The sequence below is a fragment of the Fibroporia radiculosa genome (assembly GCF_000313525.1).
Source record: "Fibroporia radiculosa TFFH 294 genomic supercontigs, scaffold50, whole genome shotgun sequence".
Lineage (NCBI taxonomy): Eukaryota > Fungi > Basidiomycota > Agaricomycetes > Polyporales > Fibroporiaceae > Fibroporia > Fibroporia radiculosa.
The window spans coordinates 1-25,339 of NW_012133168.1; the positions used below are offsets into that span (position 1 = coordinate 1).

At 53.5% G+C, this 25,339-nt stretch overlaps 8 protein-coding genes across 8 annotated transcripts; 2 read left to right on the forward strand and 6 right to left on the reverse strand.

Moving 5' to 3' along the window:
• Nucleotides 1-26: 26 nt before the first annotated feature.
• Nucleotides 27-2,977, reverse strand: FIBRA_00176 (uncharacterized protein; the record flags this gene model as incomplete). Its single annotated transcript, XM_012322075.1, has 4 exons — nucleotides 27-156; nucleotides 208-374; nucleotides 440-702; nucleotides 2,680-2,977. 4 exons carry the CDS (start codon nucleotides 2,975-2,977, stop codon nucleotides 27-29), a joined length of 858 nt encoding a protein of 285 aa, XP_012177465.1.
• Nucleotides 2,978-3,201: 224 nt separating this feature from the next.
• On the forward strand, nucleotides 3,202-6,164 carry FIBRA_00177 (uncharacterized protein; the record flags this gene model as incomplete). The annotated part of the gene is made up of 13 exons (XM_012322076.1): nucleotides 3,202-3,476; nucleotides 3,539-3,556; nucleotides 3,616-3,681; nucleotides 3,765-3,945; nucleotides 4,003-4,069; nucleotides 4,127-4,236; nucleotides 4,292-4,543; nucleotides 4,598-4,677; nucleotides 4,731-5,101; nucleotides 5,169-5,272; nucleotides 5,326-5,435; nucleotides 5,496-5,780; nucleotides 5,837-6,164. 13 exons carry the CDS (start codon nucleotides 3,202-3,204, stop codon nucleotides 6,162-6,164), a joined length of 2,247 nt encoding a protein of 748 aa, XP_012177466.1.
• Nucleotides 6,165-6,764: 600 nt separating this feature from the next.
• FIBRA_00178 (uncharacterized protein) lies at nucleotides 6,765-8,827 on the reverse strand (the record flags this gene model as incomplete). Its single annotated transcript, XM_012322077.1, has 9 exons — nucleotides 6,765-6,866; nucleotides 6,926-7,025; nucleotides 7,077-7,318; nucleotides 7,369-7,487; nucleotides 7,541-7,590; nucleotides 7,642-7,776; nucleotides 8,197-8,486; nucleotides 8,540-8,694; nucleotides 8,746-8,827. 9 exons carry the CDS (start codon nucleotides 8,825-8,827, stop codon nucleotides 6,765-6,767), a joined length of 1,275 nt encoding a protein of 424 aa, XP_012177467.1.
• Nucleotides 8,828-9,160: 333 nt separating this feature from the next.
• On the forward strand, nucleotides 9,161-11,546 carry FIBRA_00179 (uncharacterized protein; the record flags this gene model as incomplete). The annotated part of the gene is made up of 10 exons (XM_012322078.1): nucleotides 9,161-9,222; nucleotides 9,281-9,407; nucleotides 9,592-9,863; nucleotides 9,925-10,735; nucleotides 10,782-10,832; nucleotides 10,881-10,929; nucleotides 10,986-11,143; nucleotides 11,197-11,258; nucleotides 11,312-11,391; nucleotides 11,452-11,546. 10 exons carry the CDS (start codon nucleotides 9,161-9,163, stop codon nucleotides 11,544-11,546), a joined length of 1,767 nt encoding a protein of 588 aa, XP_012177468.1.
• Nucleotides 11,547-11,911: 365 nt separating this feature from the next.
• On the reverse strand, nucleotides 11,912-13,565 carry FIBRA_00180 (uncharacterized protein; the record flags this gene model as incomplete). Its single annotated transcript, XM_012322079.1, has 6 exons — nucleotides 11,912-12,070; nucleotides 12,141-12,306; nucleotides 12,361-12,473; nucleotides 12,530-13,406; nucleotides 13,456-13,477; nucleotides 13,532-13,565. The coding sequence occupies 6 exons, from the start codon at nucleotides 13,563-13,565 to the stop codon at nucleotides 11,912-11,914; spliced, it is 1,371 nt and encodes a 456-aa protein (XP_012177469.1).
• A 2,454-nt stretch (nucleotides 13,566-16,019) lies between these two features.
• Nucleotides 16,020-17,142, reverse strand: FIBRA_00181 (uncharacterized protein; the record flags this gene model as incomplete). The annotated part of the gene is made up of 4 exons (XM_012322080.1): nucleotides 16,020-16,216; nucleotides 16,268-16,867; nucleotides 16,920-16,988; nucleotides 17,067-17,142. 4 exons carry the CDS (start codon nucleotides 17,140-17,142, stop codon nucleotides 16,020-16,022), a joined length of 942 nt encoding a protein of 313 aa, XP_012177470.1.
• Nucleotides 17,143-17,499: 357 nt separating this feature from the next.
• On the reverse strand, nucleotides 17,500-20,051 carry FIBRA_00182 (uncharacterized protein; the record flags this gene model as incomplete). Its single annotated transcript, XM_012322081.1, has 5 exons — nucleotides 17,500-18,141; nucleotides 18,204-19,589; nucleotides 19,642-19,840; nucleotides 19,892-19,956; nucleotides 20,010-20,051. The coding sequence occupies 5 exons, from the start codon at nucleotides 20,049-20,051 to the stop codon at nucleotides 17,500-17,502; spliced, it is 2,334 nt and encodes a 777-aa protein (XP_012177471.1).
• A 756-nt stretch (nucleotides 20,052-20,807) lies between these two features.
• On the reverse strand, nucleotides 20,808-24,857 carry FIBRA_00183 (uncharacterized protein; the record flags this gene model as incomplete). Its single annotated transcript, XM_012322082.1, has 1 exon — nucleotides 20,808-24,857. The coding sequence occupies one exon, from the start codon at nucleotides 24,855-24,857 to the stop codon at nucleotides 20,808-20,810; it is 4,050 nt and encodes a 1,349-aa protein (XP_012177472.1).
• Nucleotides 24,858-25,339: the final 482 nt, after the last annotated feature.

Genomic DNA, 25,339 nt, shown 5'->3' on the forward strand with positions numbered 1-25,339 from the left:
CGCACGTACCGCTGGTGGTGGAAACGCTATTGCTCGAGGCGGCGGCGGCGTCGTAGTCGAGAAAGGTGGGCGAGATGGGGAGGAAGGTGAGCATGTGCATGAGGAGGTGCCTGACGAGCTGGAGGGGCGAATGGTGGGGCCATAGAGGCAAAGAAGCTGTCGAGGGGTGAGCGAGGAGAGGTTGGGAGGAGGAGACTGCGAACGGACCGTGGTCGCACGGGTGCTGCCAGCCGGGGGGGCAAGACGACGAGTGCAGGGCTACGGCCGGGGGTTGTGGACAGAGCTGGAAGGAAGGAAGAGGTCGAGAAGGGAGAGGGCTGGACGATCGGCAGACTCACCTGAGCGTGATCGGGGAGGGGGCTGCAGCGGACGAGCTGGATAAGATAGCGAGGCGTCAATCGGACGCGACCCTGGCTGGAGAGACTGAGCAAGGACGTACCTGGAGGAGCGGCATGGGGATGGCTGCAGCCCTGCTGCTCGCGAGGACAAGGCAGAGGAGGAGGAGGAGGAGGAGGAGACTCGCATGGCGCATGAGCACAGACGTGGAAATGGCGGACAGCGGACGACGACTGCCCGACCTCGACTCGACTGCGCTAGCAGACGGGGCGCCGGCGATCAGCCAACGTCGTCCATCACGTTTCGATCTCGCGGCCCATCTCTCCTCCTCCTCCTCCTCCTCCTCCGTCTTCGAACTCTCTCCAGCTTACACAGTCTTTGTTAATACATCCTCCCCCTTCAGCAGCCCATTCCCGACGCCTCCCGTTGCCCACCGTAGCTCGCCGTCTCCCACGCAATCTGTACACCGATGCCTATGGCGGACAGACGCGGGCGGGTGAATTGACAGACAGCGGTGAATCGTTCTCCCCGACCTTCTGGCACCGCCGTCAGAGGGGTGTCCGACGCTGCTCGCTTCCCTGCCGAGGCTGCCTGCCCACTCGCAATGCCGGCACGCCTGCAGCCCCAAGTCGTCGTCGACTCGGTCTCCACACAGGCCCCGGCTTAACCGACCAGCGTCAAGATCACCGGACTCGAGCACATCGCACCCATGTGTGTCCGAATTAACACCCCCGCCTATCTCTCACCGTCCCGTTCAATGATCTGCACAAGTGGCACTGCATCCTCGACATCTTGATGCCTACGCGCCCACTGCTGCCATCTGGCCTCGACGTCCGGTTCCCAAGCATTCCACCGCACATCGACTCTGGAGCGCAGAGGTACACGCCCCGGTGCAGAACTCCCTCCTCCCGCATGCGAATCCACTCAGAGCATCCTTCTTTCCATCTACCCAGTGCCAGCTGCAACTCCCTCCATCCACGGGGGCGTGACAGTTGACAGTACTAATCACTCATAACGTTTGAAGTCGGACTCAAACAATGATGCAGATGCCGTACGTACGGCGCCTACACTGCATGTAATGGATGCGTACATTCTAGATCTCTCGGACGCTTCTCCCCTTGACAGACTTTATTGTTGTGTTTGTGTTGGACACATTCAGTGACGATATCAGACCAAACGGTGACTAACCACATCGGTGTGCCCTGATTCATGTGCTTTATGCGCAGCTCAAGGTGTGTGTGTGTGTTGTGAGCAATTACTTTGCTGATGTCCTTCATAAGGCAGCATCGTAGCAGCAGTTCAGCAAGTCGTCGAAGGGTAATCTGGTACATCTTGAACGTCCTGGCTTGAATCGGTTCATGAAGTTGGGCTCGAGTCGCCTGTCCTTCTCTCCGCCATCTGTGACATGTCTATAGCGCAATGGCCTCTTCCATGGATCGCAGTGAGCAAGCTTTGGAATCAGGATCTTTGGCTCCCATGTGTGCATATATGCATATGGTCCGCCTCCATAAGACAATCGGCCATCGAGCTGTTTCGGGATTCAACTACGTCCAGAGCTTTATTTGATGTTAAAATTCCTGATCTGTCCAATATCTTTGTTTCGATATCGCACCTGCAGCGAACGTACAACATAGGGCCAGCCCTCGCGGACAATAAACGGGATTCAAAAAACCTGATCATGGGGATGCGTCCAGAAGCTCATCGCGAGCGCGGATGGTCACGAGGGATACAGCAATGTGTTGTTTGATTTGAGCGTAGAAATGGCATTTCAAAGAGCATTTATTCCGGCGTAGTAGGAAGAGTAATCGAGATGACACCGAATCCAACCCTACAGGTTGACATGAACTGAATATGCCGAGTTTTGCGACGTGGGCTAGATGACGTTAATTATGTGCATTGGGCTAGACGTCACTATCAGGATGAAGGTCTGGAACTCAATTTACCGCATGATGGGCTGTATAAGATACGTCGAGGGCAATTTGTAAAATGTACTTCCTCGGAACATGGTTATGAGTCGTCGATATCTGCTTTGCACGCGACCTCCGTTTGATGCTGACAGCGAAAAATATGGGCTCGTCTGCATAGGGGCCGTTGAACACCGGATGTATGCGTCGCGAACCTGGAGCTCAGCGGCCTATGTTGATATCAACAAGGACCAGGAGGGGTGAGTGAATATTGAAGCACTGAAGTACCGATCCGGCTGAGCCAGTTGGGGACAAGTAGAAAAAACGCTAGTTGCGTGGTGTGTTCAACAATTGGGCGCTCTCACGAGGAGGAGCGACCCTCGGAGTCTGGAACTTGAAGAAGTGTATTGAGAAGATCGCATCTGTACTGAACACGCACCGTCGGGCTCAGGGAAACATATACCCGGCTCTCTCGCCGCGTCTGCACCTCTACGCTCCGGGGCTCGGGCTTGGACCATAGCCTTTGCCGTGTCGTGTCCCGGACAAGCCTGTTCGGCCCTCGCTCCTCCACTGCGCTGTGTCTTGATCTGGAAACATTCGGCGCTACCAGGCCCAGCATCAGACGCGACAGAGCCCGCGAAAGCGAGCAAAGACCTGCCGTTTGCAAGAGCCGGCCTCGCTGAGGACATCCTCAAGTTGCCGCAGAGACGAGGCGAAAGGTCGGGCGGGGCCGACATCGAGTATGTAAATGTTGATGCATGATGATGCCCCGCAACACGAGCTAGCACTGCGCTAACCAGCATTGGCCGCTGCCTATCTCAGCCCATCCCGTGCTGACTCTCCCCAGATCCATCACTCTATAAAACACGCTTCATGTCCCCTCCCGCCCCTCGTTCGTCCCCGCCCCGTAAGCTTTTCTTCTCTCGCCTTCCGCCCCTGACCCTCGTCGCTGACCCCCACGATGGTCGTCTTCACCCTCACCCACCCCCCAAACTCCCCAGTGACAAAGTTCGCCTCGGACCCGCCGCCCGCGCGCACCTTTTCTCGTCAACACGAGCTTCCCCGCCTCCCTATCCCGCCGCTCGAGGACAGTTGCCGCCGCTATCTCGACGCCTTGCGCTCCCTCCAGGACCCCCGCGAACATGAGCGCACAAAGCAGGCCGTCGAGGAGTTTCTCCAGCATGACGGACCCCGGCTGCAAGATCGTCTGAGGGTGTATGCGGAGGACAAGGCGAGGTGCGCGACTAGCCCTTCTGTCGACTCGTCGGTTCTGACGCCGCGCTCGTACGGTTGTACAGCTACATAGAGGAATTTTGGTGCGCCTCTGCTCGTGGCTCGCTGGCTATATGCACGCTCACGCCGAGCTTTTGCGCAGGTACGAGTCGTACCTCTCGCATTCGGACCCCGTCGTCCTCGCCCTGAACCCGTTCTTCGTGCTCGAGTGAGTGTCCGTATCCCTGTTCGCTTTCCCCATTGCTTCTATTGTCCGTGCTCACGCCACATCTCGACCGCTGAATCGCCCAGGAATGACCCGACGCCTGACCGCGGAGCACAGCTGCCCCGCGCGGCAACGCTGATCGTTTCGTCGCTGGGGTTTATCCATGACCTCCGCGCGGGCATGCTCGAGCCCGACACGGTGCGCGGCACCCCGCTCGACATGGACCAGTACACCAGGCTGTTCGGCACCGCACGCATTCCCACCGAGGTGTGTCCCGCCCTGTGGTTTGTCCGACGCTGATGTTGACTCCGATGGTATCATCAGAGAGGCTGTAGGATGGAGATCCACAACGACTCGAGGCATATCGTCGTTCTGAGAAGAGGGCAATTCTGTTCGTCGGCTGGCTTCTTGTCGGTAACGGCGGCTTGCTGATCGTTCCGCATTGCAGACTGGTTCGACGTCCTCGACTCAGACAACCGCCCTGTGCTGACCGAACGAGAAGTCCTGCGGAACCTGCAAGCGATCGTGAAGGACGCTGACGAGTTGCCGGTCCATGAGGTCTGTTCCCGTCCTCTCGATAATTTTACAGCTCGTCCCAATCCCTCCTGCACAGGTTGCACGTAATTCAATCGGTGTGCTCTCCACCGAGAACCGCAAAGTCTGGTCGAGCTTGCGCAAGGCCCTTTCGCGGAATCACAACAACGAGTCGTGTTTGCAGATCATCGACAACGCGCTGTTTGTTGTATGCTTGGATGACGCGACGCCGGAGAACCTGGCGGAGATGTGTAATAATTTCCTGTGTGGTTCATACAACCTCAAGGGAGGTGTACAGGTCGGAACGTGCACCAATCGGTGGTACGACAAGGTAATTCAGATCTCTCCCGCATGTCTATCCAGGGTTGATAGACTCCTTCCACAGCTACAAATCATTGTATGCGCGGATGGCTCTGCAGGGATCAATTTTGAGCACACTGGCGTAGACGGCCACACCGTGCTCCGGTACGTCTCTTCCTCGCCCTCTAGAATCCGAGCACTCAGCTCACCTTCTGCAGCTTCGCTGCGGACGTGTACACCGAGGGCTTAATGCTCCTCGCGCGTTCGATCAACCCGTCCGCGCCGACACTATTTCACGCGCCTCTCTCGCCGCACGCCAGATCGTACAAGCCCGCACGTGGAGCACCGCCTGCACCACCGCCGAGCTACGTGATCGACCCCGCGCCAAAGAAGCTCGAGTGGACGCTCTACCCAGAGCTGCGCGCGGCAATTCGTTTCGCGGAAACGCACCTGAGCGATCTGATCTGCCAAAACGACTGCCAGGCGCTCGAGTTCAAGGGGTACGGGAAGAACTTCATCACGAGCCATGGGTTTAGCCCGGACGCGTTCGTGCAGATGGCGTTCCAGGCGGCATACTACGGGCTATACGGTGCGTGATTCGTGGTGTGTGTGTGCTGTGTGGATGCTGTGGTGCTGACTGCGGCGGTGTGGTGCAGGGCGCATTGAGTGCACGTACGAGCCGGCGATGACGAAACACTTCTTCCATGGCCGCACGGAGGCGATACGTACGGCGCAGCCGCATTCGGTGGATTTCGTGAAGGTGAGCTGGCTAGCGTACCGGGTGTTCGACTCTGACACAGTACCTCTATGCAGACGTTTTTCTCGGAGGCGCCGCTTTCACAGAAGATCTCGGCATTGCGCACAGCGTGCCAGGGACATGTAAAACTCACGAAGGAGTGCGGCCAGGGTCTCGGACAGGACAGGTGTGTGCTCCAGCAACACTGCTCTTGCTTGCTACCGGCGCTGAGGTGTCGCCCTTCTAGACATCTATATGCGCTGTACTGTCTGGTGCAGCGTGAGCGCGAAGCAGCTGCCAAAGAGGCAGACGACGCACCGCCTTCCCCCGGGGGAAGCGTCAGCTCTGCCAGCAGCGTCGACAAGCCGCCGCTGCCGTCCATATTCGTCGATCCGGGCTGGCATACCCTCGGCACCTCCATCCTGTCGACGTCGAACTGCGGCAACCCTGCGCTGCGGCTGTTTGGGTTTGGACCCGTCGCCGCCGACGGGTACGGCATCGGCTACATCATCAAGGACGACGGTATCTCTGTGTACGCGCCGCTCACATGCAATCTCCTCCGCCGCGCTGACCCTTCTCTTCTGACAGCTGCGCCTCGTCCAAGCACCTGCAGACGCGGCGCTTCCTCGACACGCTCGAGGGGTACCTGTTCGACGTGCAGCGCATCCTCGTGCAGCTGCACCTCTCCGCGAACCCGCGCCCGGAACCGTTCGTCGACCACGCGGGCGTCCTGCGCGACTCAAAGACGGGCCGCCCGATCAACGGCGCCGCGCAGGGGTACGGCGAGTACGACGACGGTGACACGATGCTCGGCTACTCGTTCTTCGACAGCGGCGACGTCGAGCTGCTCGGGCGCCGCAAGCGCATGCCGTCGTACTACAACACGGGGAAGATCATCCCCCTTGCGGAGTATTGAGCGCTGGGTGCAGTCTGTTGGTCTCGTCTCGTTTGATCGGTTGATTCTTGTTCTTGGTGTACCTGCCGTGATACTGAAAGTCGAATGTGATGTTGTATTATAGGATTGTACTAACAAAGTCGGATTCGGAGTAGATGTACGTATACCGAGGCACCCGTGTCCTATGCCACCTTGTAGATTTTCTTACCCGTACATGCATCTTGCTGAGCGCAACACATCGTTTCTGTTCATCTCGAGTTGCGCTGGTTGTCGGCGTTCTCGAGCAGGCTCTCGATGTAGGATATTACAAGACGTCTAAGGCTGCTTAAGTACACGTACAGGTGATGAGATAACAGTGGGCGTGAGTGATGAATTCGACGATACAACATCCGTAGCGGAAGTATACATGTGGACAAGTCTTCAGATACATTGCGGGACTAGTGGCAGGAGAACACCGGCGACAACAACTACAGTTGTCGCACGAGATACACGGTGACAAAAAAAAAATAGGGCGGGACAATGCGTTGCGATAATGTGAAGTGAATCAGTATGTAACGTGTTGCACAGCGACGAGGCCAATCCTGGAGCAGGCAATCTTGACTCTTGAGAGCGGGAAGTTACTTAGTCGAACCCTTCCACAGGCATGTTCCATGTCCAGCGTCCATCCGTGAATCCCTTCGCAGTGTCCTCAAGCACAATCTCGTTGCGCTTCTGGACGTAGACCTTCATACAACGGCGCAATGAGCCGGGTCAAGTACTTGTGTAGCGTCTCAAAAGCTCACCGTCTTGTCTGTTACTTTCTGCCGAAGTGCCTTGATGACTTCCGGATCGAAGGGGGACTCGATAAGCTCCGAAAGCTCTTCTACCGCTCGCTCCAAATCACTGCCACGTACTGTTAGGCTCCATACACCATGCAATTTATAAATTGCTTACCGCTGGTTGTCCTCGAAGAGCTCCTTTTCGTTGCCTCTCTCGAGGTAGTATGCCATGCCATACGTCCACATGAGTGTCGTGCGGCACTTGATGACTTCGTCTACAGCCTTCTTCATGAATTGCACTTCAATCCACGAGAGCTCCGACGTAACCTGCATTTCCTCCATCTTCTTCTCAGTTTTGGCGTACAACTCGACAGACAACTTCTTCGATTGTTCATGATTCGCCCACCGATTGTAGTACTGTTTGGGATAACTTAGTCTTGCCCAATGCGCGTTTGAATGACACGCACGTGTAGATAGCGTTCAAGCGAGGCTCGGCTCTTAGATTGGGCATCGCGGGCATCAACACTGGCCTTCTCGTCGTAGCGATTACAATTGTACCAAGAGGTACCGTGTTCAGACCATGGACCTGTTACCAGACATCATGTTAACAAATACTGGTTGATAGACACTGTCATTTACCCATGCAGACCCAACAGAATTCATACTTGCACTTCTTGCAAGTCATGTGGCTAAGTTATGTCAATGTCTGCGCCACATGGAGAGCGAACCGGCCGACTTACTTGCAACCCCCATTCTTCTCGATCGTACTCTGGCACTTGCTGCACTCCTTTGTGTTACTCTTGATCCAATTGGCTGTCTCGCTGTCGTCGCGGCATTTCTGCAGCCACATCCTCGCGACAGCACATATGACTGGCCTATGGTCACCGTCAACGTTACATCCGAAGCAGAATCTGTGCGATGCAGAAGCGGCACATGTCACAATCGGAACCATTGTCGCCAACGATTCCTTGGAAAGACTGATTGGACATGACACCGTGTGTGTGCAGGACGGATATGGACAGTATTTGAGGTTCGGCATGGCGGCCACGTAGTGACGAACGACCAACTCCTTGAACCGTGTCCGAGTCTCGTTGTCTTGACTGAGCGCATTATACACGAACTTGTCCGGAGCTACCAGGGAGCAACCCTCCGCCATGCAGGTGACCCAACATTCGGCTTCTGTACGGATCTTGCTAGTAATATATGCGCTCCAACAGGATTTGCAGAATTGATGTTCGCATGATAGCGCAAGAGTTTCTGTCTGGCTTTCATCGAAGCAAATGGGACAAACAAACTTGGAATCTTCTACTGGAGGAGTAAGTCGCTCAAGAATTCTGGTCTTGCCGGATTTAGGTTGTTCAGGAGTCACGCGCCGACTGTTGCGAAAGGGTCCAATAGTTGCACGAGAGGATGAAGATATGGGTGGCTGCGAACGTCCGGAGGGCGATGCAGCGCGCTCTGGTGCCTTCTCAGGCAGCGCGATGCCCGCCGCGATGGAAACCACGCTGGCATTGTCCATAAACTTCTCTGTAAGCTTCTCGCGGTTCCAGTTGATCCATCTCAACATAAGGGACGCTTCATCGGGCTTTAAAAGTTTAGGGCTCAAACGATACAGCGGCGCAGAGACACTACACTCACGTCGACACCAAATACACTGCTAATATACTCAATGTCGCTGCTGATGAGTTTCTCAACCTCACTCTGGCTAAGGGATTGGTATTCAACCTCGTATATCTTGGTCGGAGGCCTGGACGGGTCATGAAGCTGGTCAAGCTCCATGTCGGACGCTGAGCCTGGGGCTTTATCAGCAAATTGGTGAATTGCAGTCACTCGCTCGGACTTACCATCGTCTTCGTCGTCCATCATCTCATCGTCCTCATCGTAGTAGGCAACCTCGTCGTCCGAATACTCGTCGTTGGAAGACATGGCAACAAAGAGAGTGAAGGATGTCGGTGCGGCGTGTAGTCAATGCCCAGTATCCCAGTATGACTATGGCGGTGAGGCGAGGAGCGCCCGCGCTTACCGGTAGGGCGGAGTCCATGCTTTTGATCTCCGAACGTACTTACCGGCGGATCCTAACCGAGAGAATTATCTTGCAATACACAATATTACGTAAGCAGACCTTCCCCTTCCAGATCGTGACTCCGAAGTGAAGTCCTGATAAAAAGTTGCATGCACAGGCTGATCCTGTCTAGATTAGCAGCACGCCCTCTCTTCCTGCCCTTCAACTTCACCAGACCTCCTGGATCGATTCGAAGAATGGCTACTGAGAATGCTGGGACACACAAGGACCCGGTGACGGGCGAAATGATCTCTAAGACGTGCGTGCTCTTTCTTTCCGTCTATTTCACTTGGCCTGATCACAATCAACGTGATCAGGGAGCTCAAGCGACGCGAGAAGGATAGAGCAAAGGAGGCCAAGAAGGCCGAAAAGGCTGCTGCTGCCCCTAAGCCCGCTGGAACTGCTAGGGCAGCCGCGGCAGATGAAGACGAGCTCAGTCCGAACGTGAGTCATATATACGATTCTATGATGATGGGGTCGGGTCTTTCGGAGAGATACTTGCCGTATCTACAATTTACCACCTGTAATTTACGTACTGTTTAATCGCTTGAGCTAGCATGATCGCAATTCTGCTGAGCTTATAATACCCACTATACCACACACGATTGCTAACCTGATACTTCCTTAGCAATACTTCGAGCTGCGTTCACGTCATATTCAAAAACTACGAGAAACACAATCGCCCAACCCATACCCGCATAAGTTCGACGTTTCAATCTCCGTCCCTCGCTACATTGAGACGTACGGCGTAGAAGGCAAGATACAGGCTGGTGAAAGACTAGAAGGCGTTGTTGAATGCCTGGCGGGCCGTATCCATAATGTCCGACCATCTGGCCAGGCTCTCCGATTCTATGATTTACACAGTGAAGGTCAAAAGGTGCAAATTATGGCCAATAAACAGTAAGCATTTCACACGGCCCGCTGTATATAAATTCGACTTCGCATCTGATCAGTCCGCCAGAGATGCGAAGGACTCAGAAGCTTTCGTTTCTGTCCACGAAAACTTCCGCCGGGGAGATATCGTTGGTGTCATTGGCACGCCCACACGTACGAAGAAAGGGGAGCTGTCCATCGCGCCGAAGGAAATGATTCTCCTTGCTCCGAATCTACATCAGCTGCCTTCTGCACACTTCGGTCTTAAAGACCAGGAAACCCGGTACAGAAAGCGATATCTGGATTTGATTCTTTCGCAGGATACCCGACGCATCTTCATTACTCGGAGTAAAATTATCAACTATATGCGCAAGTTTCTTGATAACCTTGGCTTTCTGGAGGTTGAGACGCCTATTACAAGCATGCTTGCCGGTGGCGCAACAGCAAAACCATTTGTCACGCATCATAACGACCTTGATCTCGACCTGTACTTGCGTATAGCACCAGAGCTCTATCTCAAGCAGCTCGTGGTAGGCGGACTCGATCGAGTATACGAGATCGGACGCGTGTTCCGGAACGAGGGTATTGACCTGACCCACAATCCCGAATTCACAATTTGCGAATTCTACATGGCATACGCAGACATGTATGACATCATGGATCTGACCGAGTCGTTGGTCGAGGGGATGGTCAAGTATTTGACCGGCGGTAAGACCACGCTACAGTTCCACCCCGAGGGCAAGGACAGCGACAGGGTCTATGATCTCGAATTTAAGCGTCCGTGGAAGCGATATGACATGATCGAAACTCTGGAGGAGAAGCTGGGTGTGAAGTTCCCGCCTGGTGAGACATTGCATACGGAGGAGACCAATCAGTTTTTGCGCGATCTATGCAAGAAAGTAAGTTTCGCAATGAGGAGCTTGCTTTATACTAAGTATTTTACAGCATAACGTTGACTGCAGCGAACCCCGCACCAACACGCGTTTATTAGACAAGGTGACTTCTCTCCATACCAGTATCTATACATTTCTCACACGTCAATAGCTTGTTGGAGAATTCATTGAGCCGCTCTGTATTTCACCTTCGTTCATAGGTGCGTAGCCCCGTTTCTCAAACTTGTTTATTGAGTCTTATGTCTATCTGAGTCAGTCGGACACCCACAAGTGATGTCGCCCCTCGCCAAGTGGCACCGATCGAAGCCAGGGCTTTGCGAGCGATTCGAAGGGTTCATGTGTGGCAAGGAATTCTGCAATGCGTATACCGAGTTGAACGATCCGTTCGAGCAGCGGTTGCGCTTCGAGGAGCAGGTAAGTCAAGTATATGAAAGTACCTTTTCCGTCTAACGATCAGTTTTTTGTAGGTGAGACAGAAGCAGCAAGGCGACGACGAAGCTCAAGATATTGACGAGACATTTGTCGACGCGTAAATATTCGCATTTGCCATTTGATGACGATTGTGCTCATCACGTACCATAGGCTGGAACATGGACTGCCCCCCACGGGCGGTTGGGGTATTGGCATCGACCGCTTGGTCATGTTCTTGACTGACTCGCAAAGTGCGTCTTTTCATCCTTAAATTCATACGCTATTCCTCATTTTTACCTTTCACCTCATAGATATTAAGGAGGTGCTGTTGTTCCCAGCGATGAAGCCCATCGAGACGCAGGCAAATACATCAGGCACTGCACCTGGTCCCGGTGGTCAGGTTTAGTTCATCGATTCTTGGTCCATTAGAGGAGCAGAACCGTCTAATATCACCTGTTGGGGCTTCAGTAGAGGATCTCATGCAAAACATACAATCAAGGACTTTATCTGCACCATTGCTTGCGATGCGTCGTTCCATCATAATGTCGACTCACAGTCGTCTTCGTTTTGTATACTATGAACAGACGTACAAGTAGAATCCATGGCATATTTCTCCTTGTCGGAAGTATGACGTGTGACGGCGCGAGCACTGAGGTACTTAAGGTGAGGGATGGTAAGTACATGTAAAAATGCAGGCAGACGAATTGTTACAAAATCATCGTGAATACAGTACAATGAGCATGGCGAGACAGGAACTGCTACGCTCGCAGGCTAACAGCGCTGAGACGGGTCCATCGAAGTGAACGGGAATTCTCGCAAAGGTATTTCCTGCAGTTTGTGGTAGCCCGTCGACTTGGCCTCAGTGCCAGCATCAGCCGCAGCCGTGGCAGCGGTCGGATCGCCGATGCCAGAGCGAGTTCCCCAGCCCGTCTATGTGAATCGAAACACGATGAGGTCAGTCATAGCAAGACAAAAAGCCGAACGATAAGTGCATACTGACCTCATGCAGGGTGAACAGTGCGTAAATCTTCATGATCGCAAAGTAGTATCCGAAGAGAATGAAGGCCGGGACGTATATCACGTCTTGTGGACGATACCATAGATGCGGAAGCAGCTTGGCTGTTCTGGTGGCAAGTAACCAAGCAAAATAGCTAAGTACAACATTCCTATGCAAAAGTACACATGAGCTCAGTAACATCTTGGAGGAACGGATGATTTACCAAGCCGGAAGATGATATCCGCCGTTATCCACAGGTATCGTGCTCTTGTAGACTACATAGCAAACCAATAACGGCCCAACAAGGAGCGTGAACGGATTGATTAACTTATCCACCTGGAACAAAGGTAAGTCATCGACATGCGGTCCCATACAAAAAAGGGTAATCCAACCATCGTATATGCCACGTACGGATGCGCAGTCCAGATATGCCGTTCCATGAACAGCGAGCGTAAGTCAGACCTCCACGTATTTCGCGTCCACCGTAAGACTTGCTTCAAGAACCGCCAGTTCGGCTTCATCGTGCTGAGTAGCTCTGCCTCCTTACAGCACTGCACGTACGTGCTCCAGCCGTGGCTGACCATCCACCTCGTCAAAAACTTGTCGTCGCCAGAATTCAGCTGATACTTTCCCAACCAATAGTCGTGCGTAAAGCCATGCAGGAATTCAGGATCCTTCAAAATAACGGTGCGATAAGCGGCAGTACGTCCTGAAAGGCAGGGGAGACCGCCATCAATGTGTGTCGATGCGGCTATTTCGATGTTGCGGATCGAAAGCCGGAACGCGGCAAGGACTTCCCATACAGTCATACGATCCCCTACGGGCTGGACGCGCTGCGAGGTCCCGACTCCGCCCACCTTCTGATCCTCGAAGCAAGCCAGAACGTAAGGTAGCAATGTCGGTGGCCAGATGGCATCGTCATCTGCGAAGACAATTATGTCCGAGGTGGTGTGCTTGATTCCATGCGACATCTGGAGGCGCTTATTGGCATAAGGTACAGTGAGGACGCGAATACGCGTGGGGTCAACCGCGTTCGCAAGTTCTTGCAGCGGGCCGCGCATCTTCTCTTCGGTAATGATGAGTATTTCTTTGGGCTTCCCAACCAACCAGCTGTGTGCAGCCTCTTTGAATTCCTCTCCAGCATCGATGGTGGGCACTATGATAGTGACGTCTTCCTCAGCGATATAAGTTGGGTTCTCCGGAAGTGGAATTGGCCGATAAGTGAGGGAAGCAGCGATACGGATAAGGTACCATAGGTAGCGATAGAACCTGGCAACAGTCAGCTCTGACATACTGCACGTTATCATGGACGGCATACCCAATCACCCCAAACGGTACGACTGCAGAAGATGTGAGCGATGCTCCACAAGCACGTAGTTCACAATTTGACTTACAGATGGGAAAGTGGTCAGATGTCAGTCGAAGCATCGTTCGGCGACCTCCACGTCACACGGAACCCAGCAGGTTATGCAGCACGCCAGCAGGGTAAAAAGTATGAAAGAGCGGTGCGAGGCTTGCGAAAGGGTTGACGCAAACCGACGCCCTTGAAGCCTCAAGTCAGCCGATTCCAGCGCAAGGAGTCCTGAACAGACAAAACATCTAGTCAGCCACCAGCCAGGTGCGGGCTGGACTCCCTGCTACTGGCTTCTGTCGAAACATTGGGATTTAAACCGCATGTACAGACGTTGTCTTCTGGAATGAGAGCATTACAGGTTCATGCGGTAGTATTTCTTCGAATACCACCGATGGGTACAGTCGCTCAACAGCTACTGGAATGAGCAGTAGCCTGGCATTATCTGGAATTTCACTTGGAATATCCTGTAGCTAGCCTTAGATGAGCGTCAGAGCACGCTCAGCAGGACGGACCTTTTCATAATGCTGAGCATGCGGTCGCTCAACCGATATGGAATTTTACAGTATACGACCAAGTTGTCATCACAGGAAGAGAAGTTGTGCAAATATGAACAAGTCTGCCAGAGAACTTGAGGGGTCACTGCGAGCAGAGACGGTGGGACTGAACAGTTGTTTGCGAATACTTAGTGACATTCAACTGGCAATGTTACCTTGCTTGACAAGGTTTCTCTCTGGTGCATCATGTGATTCACTTTTCGACTCACTGGATCTTTCCGGAGTTGTATGTTGTTTTGTTGGAGTGGCGCGTCGCCCAATAGGCGCCTGCGCATACTACTATTGTAGTGGCCGCCGTATATGTATTCTGTTTAGTCTGTTTAACTATGGAAGTCCAGTATACCATCTATGCCCTCCCCATCTTCTTCCACCAGTCCTTGGTACTCGTATTCGGCAATTCTAATCTGTCGTCCTCCACTAATAAAGTCGTGCTATGAGGGGCCATGAATAGCTTGTTATCAAAATTGGGCAACAGTGGAATTGTCAAGCAACCAGAACTACATGACAATGCAACATAAAGACTGAACAGGGAGAGGTTTGAGGGTGGTAGTGGTGGTGTGGCAATATCCACTGGAACATACAGAACTGTTTGTCCTTGAGAGCAATAATCCGTAAACGCCCCGTGATCATAGTGACTGACAGCCACACCACCCTGCTAATTATTAATTATTGCTGTATCATATACTCCTTTGTAAAGCTCCCTCCAGACACCACAACACAATCCCTATCATCCAGTGCTAGACTGTTAATATAATGTGTGTGCGGTAAACAGATGGACATAAGAGACAAACTCTTCCGCGACGTGACGCGATGCAGTGCGATCCATCAATTTGGTCGAGCAAGGTTTCAGCCGGCGCAAGACGGCGCGTCCCCAAGTAACATCGTTGTCGTGGGACTTTGCTAATGATTTCTATGTAACCGTCCTCTAACCGACTCTGCTTGAATCATACCTCGACTTGCGATCTGCTGGCATTTCGAGTGTACCTGATTCTTTGTGCGTGCACAAGTTGACGAACATGAGTTCTGCACCCCGCCATGTGTGAAAGCCCTGGATACAGTCATTACCATGAACAAAAATGTGGAAGCTCTCCATCTGGGTCCTCGACGTGTTCTGGATGCCAGTATAAGAAAGGTTTATGCTAAATTATCAACGTCCTCTGGAACTCTGTACACTTGCGAACTTCTATATGCAGTGTAATTCATCGTCTCGAGGTCAAGACTTGCCGCATGAGTACCAGCTGATGGTCCATAGCGGAAAATAATGAATTTCTGCAGCATGTCTTACGGATGTTACCAGATTGGTTGGGATATCTTCTTTCTGATCTCGCTCTTGCTTGTCATTAATCGTCACTTAATCTTTCTATTGCTCATGGAACCATACTTCACCCATTCATGTCTCAGCCCCTGCTGAGGCCTCGGTACGAAGGTCAAAGGGGAAGGGTCTCACCTACTGCCGTTCTTACTCTCTTTACCCGCACATTTGTCGTATTGATGTGACATTGAACCAACGTTCATTTAAGCCTGCAGGTTCTGCTTGGACATTCTTCTTCAGTTCCTTATTCACCAGATATACACTATCGGAGTTGAACGTTGAACTGTTTGCAGTCAACCGTGACATGTTCATAACACTACCCAGAATGTATCACACAAGACTACACAACCAACATGTCCGCTCCGTGAGTCCAAGAATAAATAATAACGAGTGTGCGAGCATCAAATCAAGGGCAGGAAATCAATGAATTCAAAATTGTGAATATCGTCACAAGCGGGCGCTGTGCTACGCAGCTGGGAAAACGGACAACCGAGTCCACATCGACCGCACCACAAGGGCAGCAGAATCGAGGTGACAGTCCAAATTATACAACATGACGCGATAGGTCGAAAGACCCACTAAGAACGATTCCCGGAACAGCGATGAGACAAGATATAGGTATGCCAGAAACGTGTATCGTGACTTGACCGAGCCGGAGTCATTCAAGCGTGAGGGGCCTTATTGTCAATGGCGAGCGCAATCTTCTCGTCAGTATACTGGGGCGGAGGGACGAGGATTTCCTCGGCGTCCAAATCGAACACATCCTCAGCAGATTCGTCGTTGCGACGACCGCTGATCATGCGTGCCAGGACAACGCCCATGACCCACACCATGCGGAGGAGGACACCGATGCCGCAGCCTGTACACACGTCAGCTATCGCACTGGAATTGCCAAAATGCTACGACGCACCAAGGACAAACGCCACAGCGCGTCCCTCCCACGGTCCAAGCGCCATAAGTGCAAAGTGCAGACGGCGCAAGAATGGCTTGTTGTGCTGCCTGAACCGGCGCGATCTCATGTCATCTTGTTCGTTCATGTGGACGATGCGCACCGGACCCATCCCCGGATCGATCCTCTGAAGCCCGTGGCCACTGTGCTCCATCTTTGTGGGGAGCGCATCAACAGCAGCGACATCTCCTTCGGGCGCAAATTGCGTGGGAGTGCCATAGAAAGGCAGAATGGAGAGGCGGTTACGATCCTTGTTGGGACGATGTTCGTGGTGGGGTTGGCGGTGGATCCCCCAGCCCTCAGTATGCACCTCCTCGGCCATAGCGGGGAAACCAAATATCTTGCTAGATAGACGCATGGCCTTCTCCCGGAGAGAGCCACAGGGCTTATGTGCGCCACCGGCTGCGGTCATTCCAGCATGCACACCGTCCTTGCTGTGGTGAGGAGGCTGAGGCGAGATGTGGGTGGCAGGATGAGGGACTGCGATAGGCCCGGTTGAGAGCTCCTGGTGCGAGGTGACGACCACGACGCGAAGAGGGGCGGCGCCGACTTGCTGGATAGCTGAGGTCCTACAGGTTGGAAATGATTCGTTTACGAAGTGCGCAGGGCTCACCAAGACCAACGCCAGCCAGGAGTAGTGGATAGGCACTCAATCGCATGAGTCTAAAAAATGTAGAAAAAGCTGTTTAGAAGAGAGAACTGATGGAAGGCAAAGAAAATCAGTGAGGAACATAGACGGCGAGGACACCTATGTACGCACGGTAGTGGTATGCGGTAAAGATGCTAATTGCTGCGCCGCCGGAACTGCCGCCAACTGCGGAAGTGGAATAAGTCATGTGACACAGCAATGTATTTTATTACATAATTAGCAGGATTACTTAGTACACTGTTATTGGCTAAATAATAATACCTTCGTATAATTAAGTAAGCGCGGATGGCGGACCACGTATCGATCGCACGGATATAGCTTTGCATGCGCAGTGGGGCCCATTGAATCGCTGCTCAACGTGGTCTCGCATGTCGAAGACACGTCTAGACACGACACCCGCACGACGCAGACTGGGCCCAGGCTGCAAGCTGAAAAATCTGAAAATGCAATGGATTGGCACTGATTGCAAAGTATGGTAATAGTCTACAGCAACAGATTATTCTCTACACTACTGCTCACGTCCCCAAAGAAGAATGAAATGCATCTAGTCGACGTCCATCTCCGAAGGGCCCTCATCCTTTTTCGCACCCTCTGGCGTAGGCTGCTGCTGCTGGGCATTGGGTGTCTCCGTACCGCTCTTCGGCGTCTCCGTACCCTCCACCTTTGGCGGCTTCGGCTTCGGCCTCGTGAGGATCGGGGTGGCGAAATAGATAATCTCGTCCTTCCTCTTGAGCACCTCAGCACTCGTCAGTACCGGGTCGACGTCCTTCGGACGCTCGGACTGGCGCGCAATTTGGTCCTCCAGCCACTTCTGGATGGTCGCGCACTTTTCGACGATCGACTGCTTGTCCTTCTCGTCAATGTGCGCAAACCGCTCTTCGCCCGACGACGCCTGCGACATGTAGTTGTTAATCGTCTCCCGCAGCTGGCTAACCACCTTGGATCGCTCCTCAGCCTCGCGGAAGCGGAATGTGATCGGGTCTCCGAGCTTCTTGAGAGCATCCAGCCGCTCAACGTACGCAGACTTGGTCGCATCCTCTCCCTCTTCGGTGTAGAGCCAGTCTTCCGCTTGTGAAAGAGCAGCGAGAAGTGTTTCCTTCTCCTGTGCTTTCACATACGGCGCGTAGCGTTCGTCGAGACGTCCCCGGGTGTCGTACACATACTCCTCAAGGGCATTTTTACGGTCCTGGAAGAGTTGTTATGAGCGCCTTTGGGAAATGAAATTGAGCTTCAAATTTGAGTACTCACCTCGGTATCCATGACGAGCTTATCGGCAGCATGCATCTGCGCCTCTTGCTCCTTGAATTTCTCGAGAATTGCGGTATCCAAAGATGTAGAACCCCAGACGAAAGGAACATCTTTCTTCCTCTTGATGACTTTCTTCTTGGGTGCCTCTGCTTCACCATCAACCTGCATCGCCTCTTCCTTCTCCTCTATTTCCTCCACATACGCCTGCTCAAACGACACGACGCCGTGTTGATTAAGCCTTGTCTTCAGCTTTATGCACGTAAAGTCGCCTTTTTCGTCGGGCCCGACTTGCTTTGCCGTGAATCTTGCAATCCAAGGGTTGATGCCACCCGGAAGTGTAGCAGGATCCGCGTACTGTGCCTCGATATCAAAGGCGTTTTTACGGTAGAACGTAAGCACCTTCGTCGACGGGACGTTGTTTCCTTTGGGGAACACTATCAATTCCGTATCATCGTCCTGGTCATCCTGCTGGCGCTCCCATTGCACCTTGACCGAATATGACGCAATATCGGTCATGCTGAACTCGCGTACGCGGAATACGGGAGAGAGCATGGCACACGCGAAAGTCGCACCACGGGCCGCAGCCTCGTCTTGGTTGAGAGTGGTCGATAGCGTCTTGCCCTCAAACACCGACTGAATTTTCGCCCGTACAGCAGGAATACGCGTGCCCCCACCAATGAGCTCGATGGCATCGATCTGGTCTAGAGTCAGGCCAGACTCCGTCAGGGCCTGCTGCATGGGACCAGGGATGCGGTCCAACACGCCAGAGATGAGGCCCTCATACTCGTCTCGTGTCAGCCGACTCGCAGCATCGATATCGTTCATGATCGACTCGACATTCAGTGGCGCCTCGGCATTCGCGGAAAGCACTTTCTTCACCTTATCGCACCCTGCCGCCAAACGGAAGGTCGCCTTTGGACTGGAGAGTACATCGATCTTGTATTTCTCCTTGAATTCTGCTGCAAAATGTCGCACGAGAGCGTAGTCGATGTCACGACCACCGGAGTGCCTGTCATAGGCAGCAGCCTTCACGGTGAGCTGTCCCTTCGAAAACGCCACCACCGCACATGATGTGCTGGAATGGCCGACATCGACGAAGACGACATGACGCGGGTTTTCGGCCTCGGGTAGATCGGATTTTGTGATTCCATAACCGAGGGCTACGGCGGTAGTGTCGTTGATAAGACGAAGAACGTTGAGACCCGCAATCTGAGCCGCATCGAGGACGGCGCGACGTTGTGTGTCAGTGAACCATCCAGGGACAGTGATGACGACGTCAGTCACGCCCGTTTTGAGCTCATTCGCGGCGATATCGCGAAGCTTCCCCAAGTACATTCCGAGAACTTGAGTGATCGAGAATGTCCGTTGCTCTCCCAAGTATTGGACCTGTCCTCCGGATGAATCTTCTGGGAGATGCGACGAGCGGCACAGCACGTACCTGGATACCGACCGTCCCTCCAACATCTACGAGATTGACATTGGTGAACTTCTTTTCAAACTCTTGAATCTCTGGGTCCGAGAATGTCCGTCCGATAAGTCGCTTCAAGCTTCCGATGGTGTTACGGAAATTGGAAGTCTCTAGTGTTTTTGCGGCTTCTCCGATCGCTCTTTGTTTGGGCCCGAAGGAAACGAGTGAACTGGGACGGACATTAGCAACAGCGAACTATGATTGAGATGTGCATACATACGGCGTAGCGCGGTTGGAGACTTCATTCACGATGATATCGATGCCTCGATGTCTCGCAACACCGATCTATATTCGAAGTGAGAATCAAGCCGTACAGATCTTGGACAGTCGTGACGCACCTTGCTGTGAAGCGCACCGAGATCAATGCCGACGACGGCCATGGTTGTGCTGGGTGTGTACTGGCAGAGAAAAGTGGCAGCAGAAAGAGAGAACGCGTAGAGGATCTATAGATGAAGAATCAGGCCAGAGTGTGGCTTTTTACGCGCCCAAAATTTGAGCGCGAGGCAGCGGCGTGACTGGCATTTTCGGTGACCTTCGCGGGTGTTCTTCTCATTTCCATCGTGTTCAGCACGCTACGTGGATCGATATCACTGCGTACTGCACTCCTCTGCCGGGCGACGAGCTCGAGACGATGCAGACACGTCTTTTCACGCAGTCGTCCTCTTCTTTGCCCACCTTCGAGCTTCAATTGCCCAATCGGACAGTGCTCCTCCGCAAACTGCCGAATACCAATTCATTCCCGCTCGGCAAGCTCTGCTCGCTACAAAGAAATCATCCTTTCAATGCCACCAAAAGACACGTGAAATTGTGCAATTAGAGTTTTAATAGCACTACGTGGGAATTTAACCTTTTATTACAGCGTATAATAGCCTCTTTCCTTTCCAAAGCCGCAAAAGGTGCATTTATCAAGCCTTCCACTAGGTTGTAAAGTAAAAATTCCCCAGCCATGTAAAGAGTCCATTTCCTAGTAAAGGAAAGGATAAGTTCTCTGCGGTGACTCAACCTCCGCAAAGGACTACTTGTTCAACTAGGTTCAACTGTATTTAGACTCATACTGAATCTTGCCAGAGGTATCAGAAACACGCTGTCTTACACTTTCAAATGGTACAATTTATTTGAGCTACTTCATTGTTCTTCTAATTACCACACCACCTTCGCGCATTCTGGAACAGCTTAAACCACGGCCCCACCCCCTTCCACGAATCCTTGAAACCCGGAGGATACCAGCTGTTGCACTCCAACCTCGTAACTCGTTCCGGATGCGGCATCAGCGCGAGAACACGACCGTCGGGAGTCTGTATGCCTGTGATGCCTCCTAGGCTACCGTTCGGATTCTGTGGATACACTTCGGTCGGCACGCCAGTAGAGTCGACATAGCGCAACGCGACCAATCCTGCAGACTCCAATGCTTCCTGCCCACTTGATGCTCGGAACGAGACCCGTCCCTCTCCGTGCGCGACAGCCACGGGGAGCTTGGAGCCGACCATATCGTGTAGGAACACAGACGAGCTTGTCACGCGTCCAGGTACTACTTCCACCACGCATACACGCGCTTCGAATCGCTCGCTCCGGTTCTGCTTGAAGTCCGGCCACGACTGTGCGCCCGGAATGATACTACGCAGGTGGCTCATAAACTGACACCCATTGCACACGCCCAGAGCGAAAGTGTCTGCTCGTTCGAAGAAGGTCGAGAATTCTGCCCGCGCTATGTCGTTCAGGAGCACCGAGTTCGCCCACCCCTTGCCTGCCCCGAGCACATCACCATACGAGAACCCGCCGCAGGCCGCAACACCGCGGAAGTCAGCCAGCGAGGTTGTGCCCTTGAGAATGTCGGACATGTGAACGTCGATCGCATCGAATCCCGCGGCGCTGAATGCCCATGCCATCTCTACCTGTCCGTTGACACCTTGTTCCCGGAGAATAGCAACTTTGGGCCGTGTCGGAAAATTGAGGATGGAGACTGTCGGGAAGGACAAATCATAGTACAGTCCCTTGTATGTGTCGTCCGCGATGATATCAAACTCCTCCTTTGCACATATAGGGTCATCCCGCAAAGACTGCATCCGGAAAGACGTCTCTGCCCAAGCTTGCTGCAGTTGTGCACGAGTGCTGGAGAATAGCGTCCTCGACTTCTGGACAATGGTGAAGATCTGATCAGCGGCACCATTAATGATACTTCCGATGCATTGAATAGCAGATGAGGGAAATCCGGCTTCCTGGAAAACGGTTGTGAGGCGAGCAATTTGAGACCGGCGAGCCTGGACGACAGCACCCAGCTCCTCGTTGAAGAGAATTGAGACGGGATCAGCGACAGTGCTGATGTTGTCGAGAACTACCTCCACGCCAGCACGACCAGCAAAGGACATCTCCGCGATAGTGGTGAACAAACCTCCATCTGACCTATCGTGATATGCGAGGACCAGATCAGGATCCGTCTCCCTGATCTTCTGGCACCCAGTAAAGAACGCCTTGAGCAGGGCAGCGTCCTCGACGTCAGGAGCTTCCGATCCAATTTCCTTGAACACCTGGGCGAGCGCCGATCCGCCGAGACGGGTCTTGCCCCCAGCCAGATCGAAGAACATCAGGGCAGTGGGCTCACCCACGTCCGTCCGGAGCTGGGGGGTCCACGTAGCACCGACGTCCTCGACGCCAGAGAACGCAGTAACAATAAGCGACAACGGCGCACTGACCTCGCGCTGCTCGGCGCCCTGCTTCCACTTCATCGACATCGACATCGAGTCCTTGCCCACGGGGATGCCCACACCAAGCGCGGGACACAGCTCCATCCCCACAGCCTGCACTGCCGCGTAGAGCGCAGCGCCCTCGCCGACCTTGGAGGCGGCGCACATCCAGTTAGCACTCAGTTTGACACGGCCGAGCTCGCCGACGTGCGCGGCGGTGAGGTTGGTTAGGGACTCGGCGACGGCCATGCGCGCAGACGCCGCAGGGTTGAGTAGGGCGATGGGTGTGCGCTCACCCATGGCCATGGCCTCGCCATACTGCACATCGAAGCCGTAGGACGTTTGGGTCACTGCGACATCTGCCACCGGGACTTGCCACGGGCCGACCATCTGGTCCCGAGTGACAAGGCCGGTGATGGTGCGGTCGCCGATGGTGATGAGGAACGATTTGGAGCCGACAGAGGGGAGGCGCAATACGCGTTCAATGGCCACGGAAAGCCTGTCCGTCAGAGCGGGCGTTGAAGGCGCATATTGCGACAACGAGGCATCGAATGCGCGGTAGATTACTGCCCGGGTATCATCAGAGCGATGCATCCTGGGAGGCTTGCCAAATAACGTCGACATTTTCAAGCGAATGACGTCCTCATTAAAGAGCCGATCTGTGACGACCAGCTCTTCTTCGACAGTAGCGACACCTACTATCGAAAACGGACACCGTTCACGGATAGCCAGAGTATTGAATTCAGACTCTTTTGCAGGGGAGATGGCGAGGACGTATCGCTCCTGACTCTCATTGCACCATATCTCCATGGGAGACATACTGGAGTCCGCAACCAAAACGTCTCTGATCTCGAAGGTAGCTCCCAAGCCCGAGTCATGGACCAGCTCGGGCAGCGCGTTTGACAGGCCACCGGCGCCGACGTCGTGTATGGACTGGATCGGATTGCCCTCGCCCAGGTTGACGCAAGCATCAATCACCTGCTGGCATCTCCTCTGCATCTCTGCGTTGTCACGCTGAACGCTGGCGAAATCCAACTCAGCAGAGCCGGCACCAGAGACCTGACTGCTCGCAGCACCTCCTCCGAGGCCAATGAGCAGACCCGGCCCACCTAGGACGACAATTTTGGCACCGGGAGATATTTTGGACTTGAGAGCAAAGGACGGCCGGACATTTCCCAGCCCACCGGCGAGCATGATGGGTTTGTGGTACCCTCGTACTTCCATCTCGCCGTTCTCCGCAGGCACCCGTTCTGCAAATGTGCGGAAGTAGCCTGCCAAGGCGGGACGGCCGAATTCGTTGTTGAAGGCACTTGCCCCGAGGGGCCCGTCGATCATGATATCTAGGGCGGAGGCGATGTGGACGGGACGGCCGAAATCCGACTCCCAAGGCTGCTCGTAGCCAGGGATGAGCAGATTTGAGACAGTGAACCCCGCCAGACCAGCTTTAGGCTTCGACCCCCGCCCGACGGCACCTTCGTCTCTGATCTCCCCTCCAGAGCCCGTCGCCGCTCCAGGATAAGGCGATACCGCCGTTGGATGGTTATGCGTCTCTACTTTGACCAGGATTGGCATATCCTCGATCTGCGCCTGGTAAAGCGGGGGGCTGTGTGGCGCAAGTGATACATTAAACCGGGGCGCACTGTGTCCTTGAAAGACGGCAGCATTGTCGGAGTAGGCGGAAATCGTGCCCTTACCACAGAGCTTTTCGGTGTTCCGGATCATTTGGAATAGAGAGGTGTCCTGAGCGGCTCCGTCAATGCTCCACGAGGCGTTGAATATTTTGTGTCTACAGTGCTCGGAATTAACTTGAGCGAACATGAACAGTTCCGCATCAGTGGGGTTACGGCTTATGGGAGCTACGCCAGAAACGAACGCGTCGACAAGGTAGTCTATTTCGTCTGACGAGAGGGCCAGCCCGAGCTCCTTATTAGCAGCGGTCAGCCGTGCGCGGGCGGCTTGGCCGTCGGCGTTGTTTGATAGCAAATCGACCGTCACGAGAGGGCTTGCGGACTTGTGTGCGAAGAGAACGTCGGCATTGGGTCGTGTAAGCTGGACCACTTGAGTCATACGATCGTGAATGAGGTCCGAGAACGAAGAGACATCCTCCGCGGTGATTGTATTGTGCCCACATTGAAAGATGAACGTCACGCCTCGTTCTACCCTTTTCACGGAGTTCCTTAAACCACATATCGCAGCGATATCGGTAGCCTTGCTGGACCAAGGAGAGACAGAGCCTGGTCTGGGCAAAACGAAGATTAGATTCCGCTCTGAGAGCAGTGCGTCTGCCGTCCCGGGTAGCGTGATGTCATCGCCATACTCTAGCAGCTGGTTCAGAATCATGCGCGGCTGAGATCCTGGTTGGAGTATCTCCTCTCCGGATATCTCGATGAGATGGACATAGATGGCATCGACGGATACGACCTTTGCGCATCGCTTCTGGACATCCCTAAGCAAGATTTCACGCCTGATTCGAGAGAGATGAGACGATCCATATAGCTGAAGCATTTTCTGTTTCGAGACGTGTGAATCCCGACAGGACAGGCGCACAGTAGAGCTACGCAACAGTTTTAAATCGACCCAGCTTGGAGCCTTTGAAGAGGCGGGTGAGCGACCGACTTGGCACCGGGACTGAAAGGTTGATATTTAATGACAGACACAAGGCTGAGAGAAACCTGGAAACTTGCCCCGGGCGTATGAAGATAGATGGTAAGGTGGACTACATCGTATTCGCCGACTTCAAATGAAGAAATTTTGAAAAACGGTGCTTCCATCTTATCTTATCTGATAATTACTTATCCATCCCGCCGTAATTTGGCGCTAACCCGCCACCAGCGATTCCAAAGGAAATTGAAAATCACCAGTGTGCAATGTTCAACCTCCGAGCGAGCGCGTTTGCCGTAGGTCTGAGTTTCTTGGTGTCATATTCATCCATGGACTGTTCCTGCTGAGCGGAAATTATGCAGGGTCTGTATACTTCTCTGATGCGA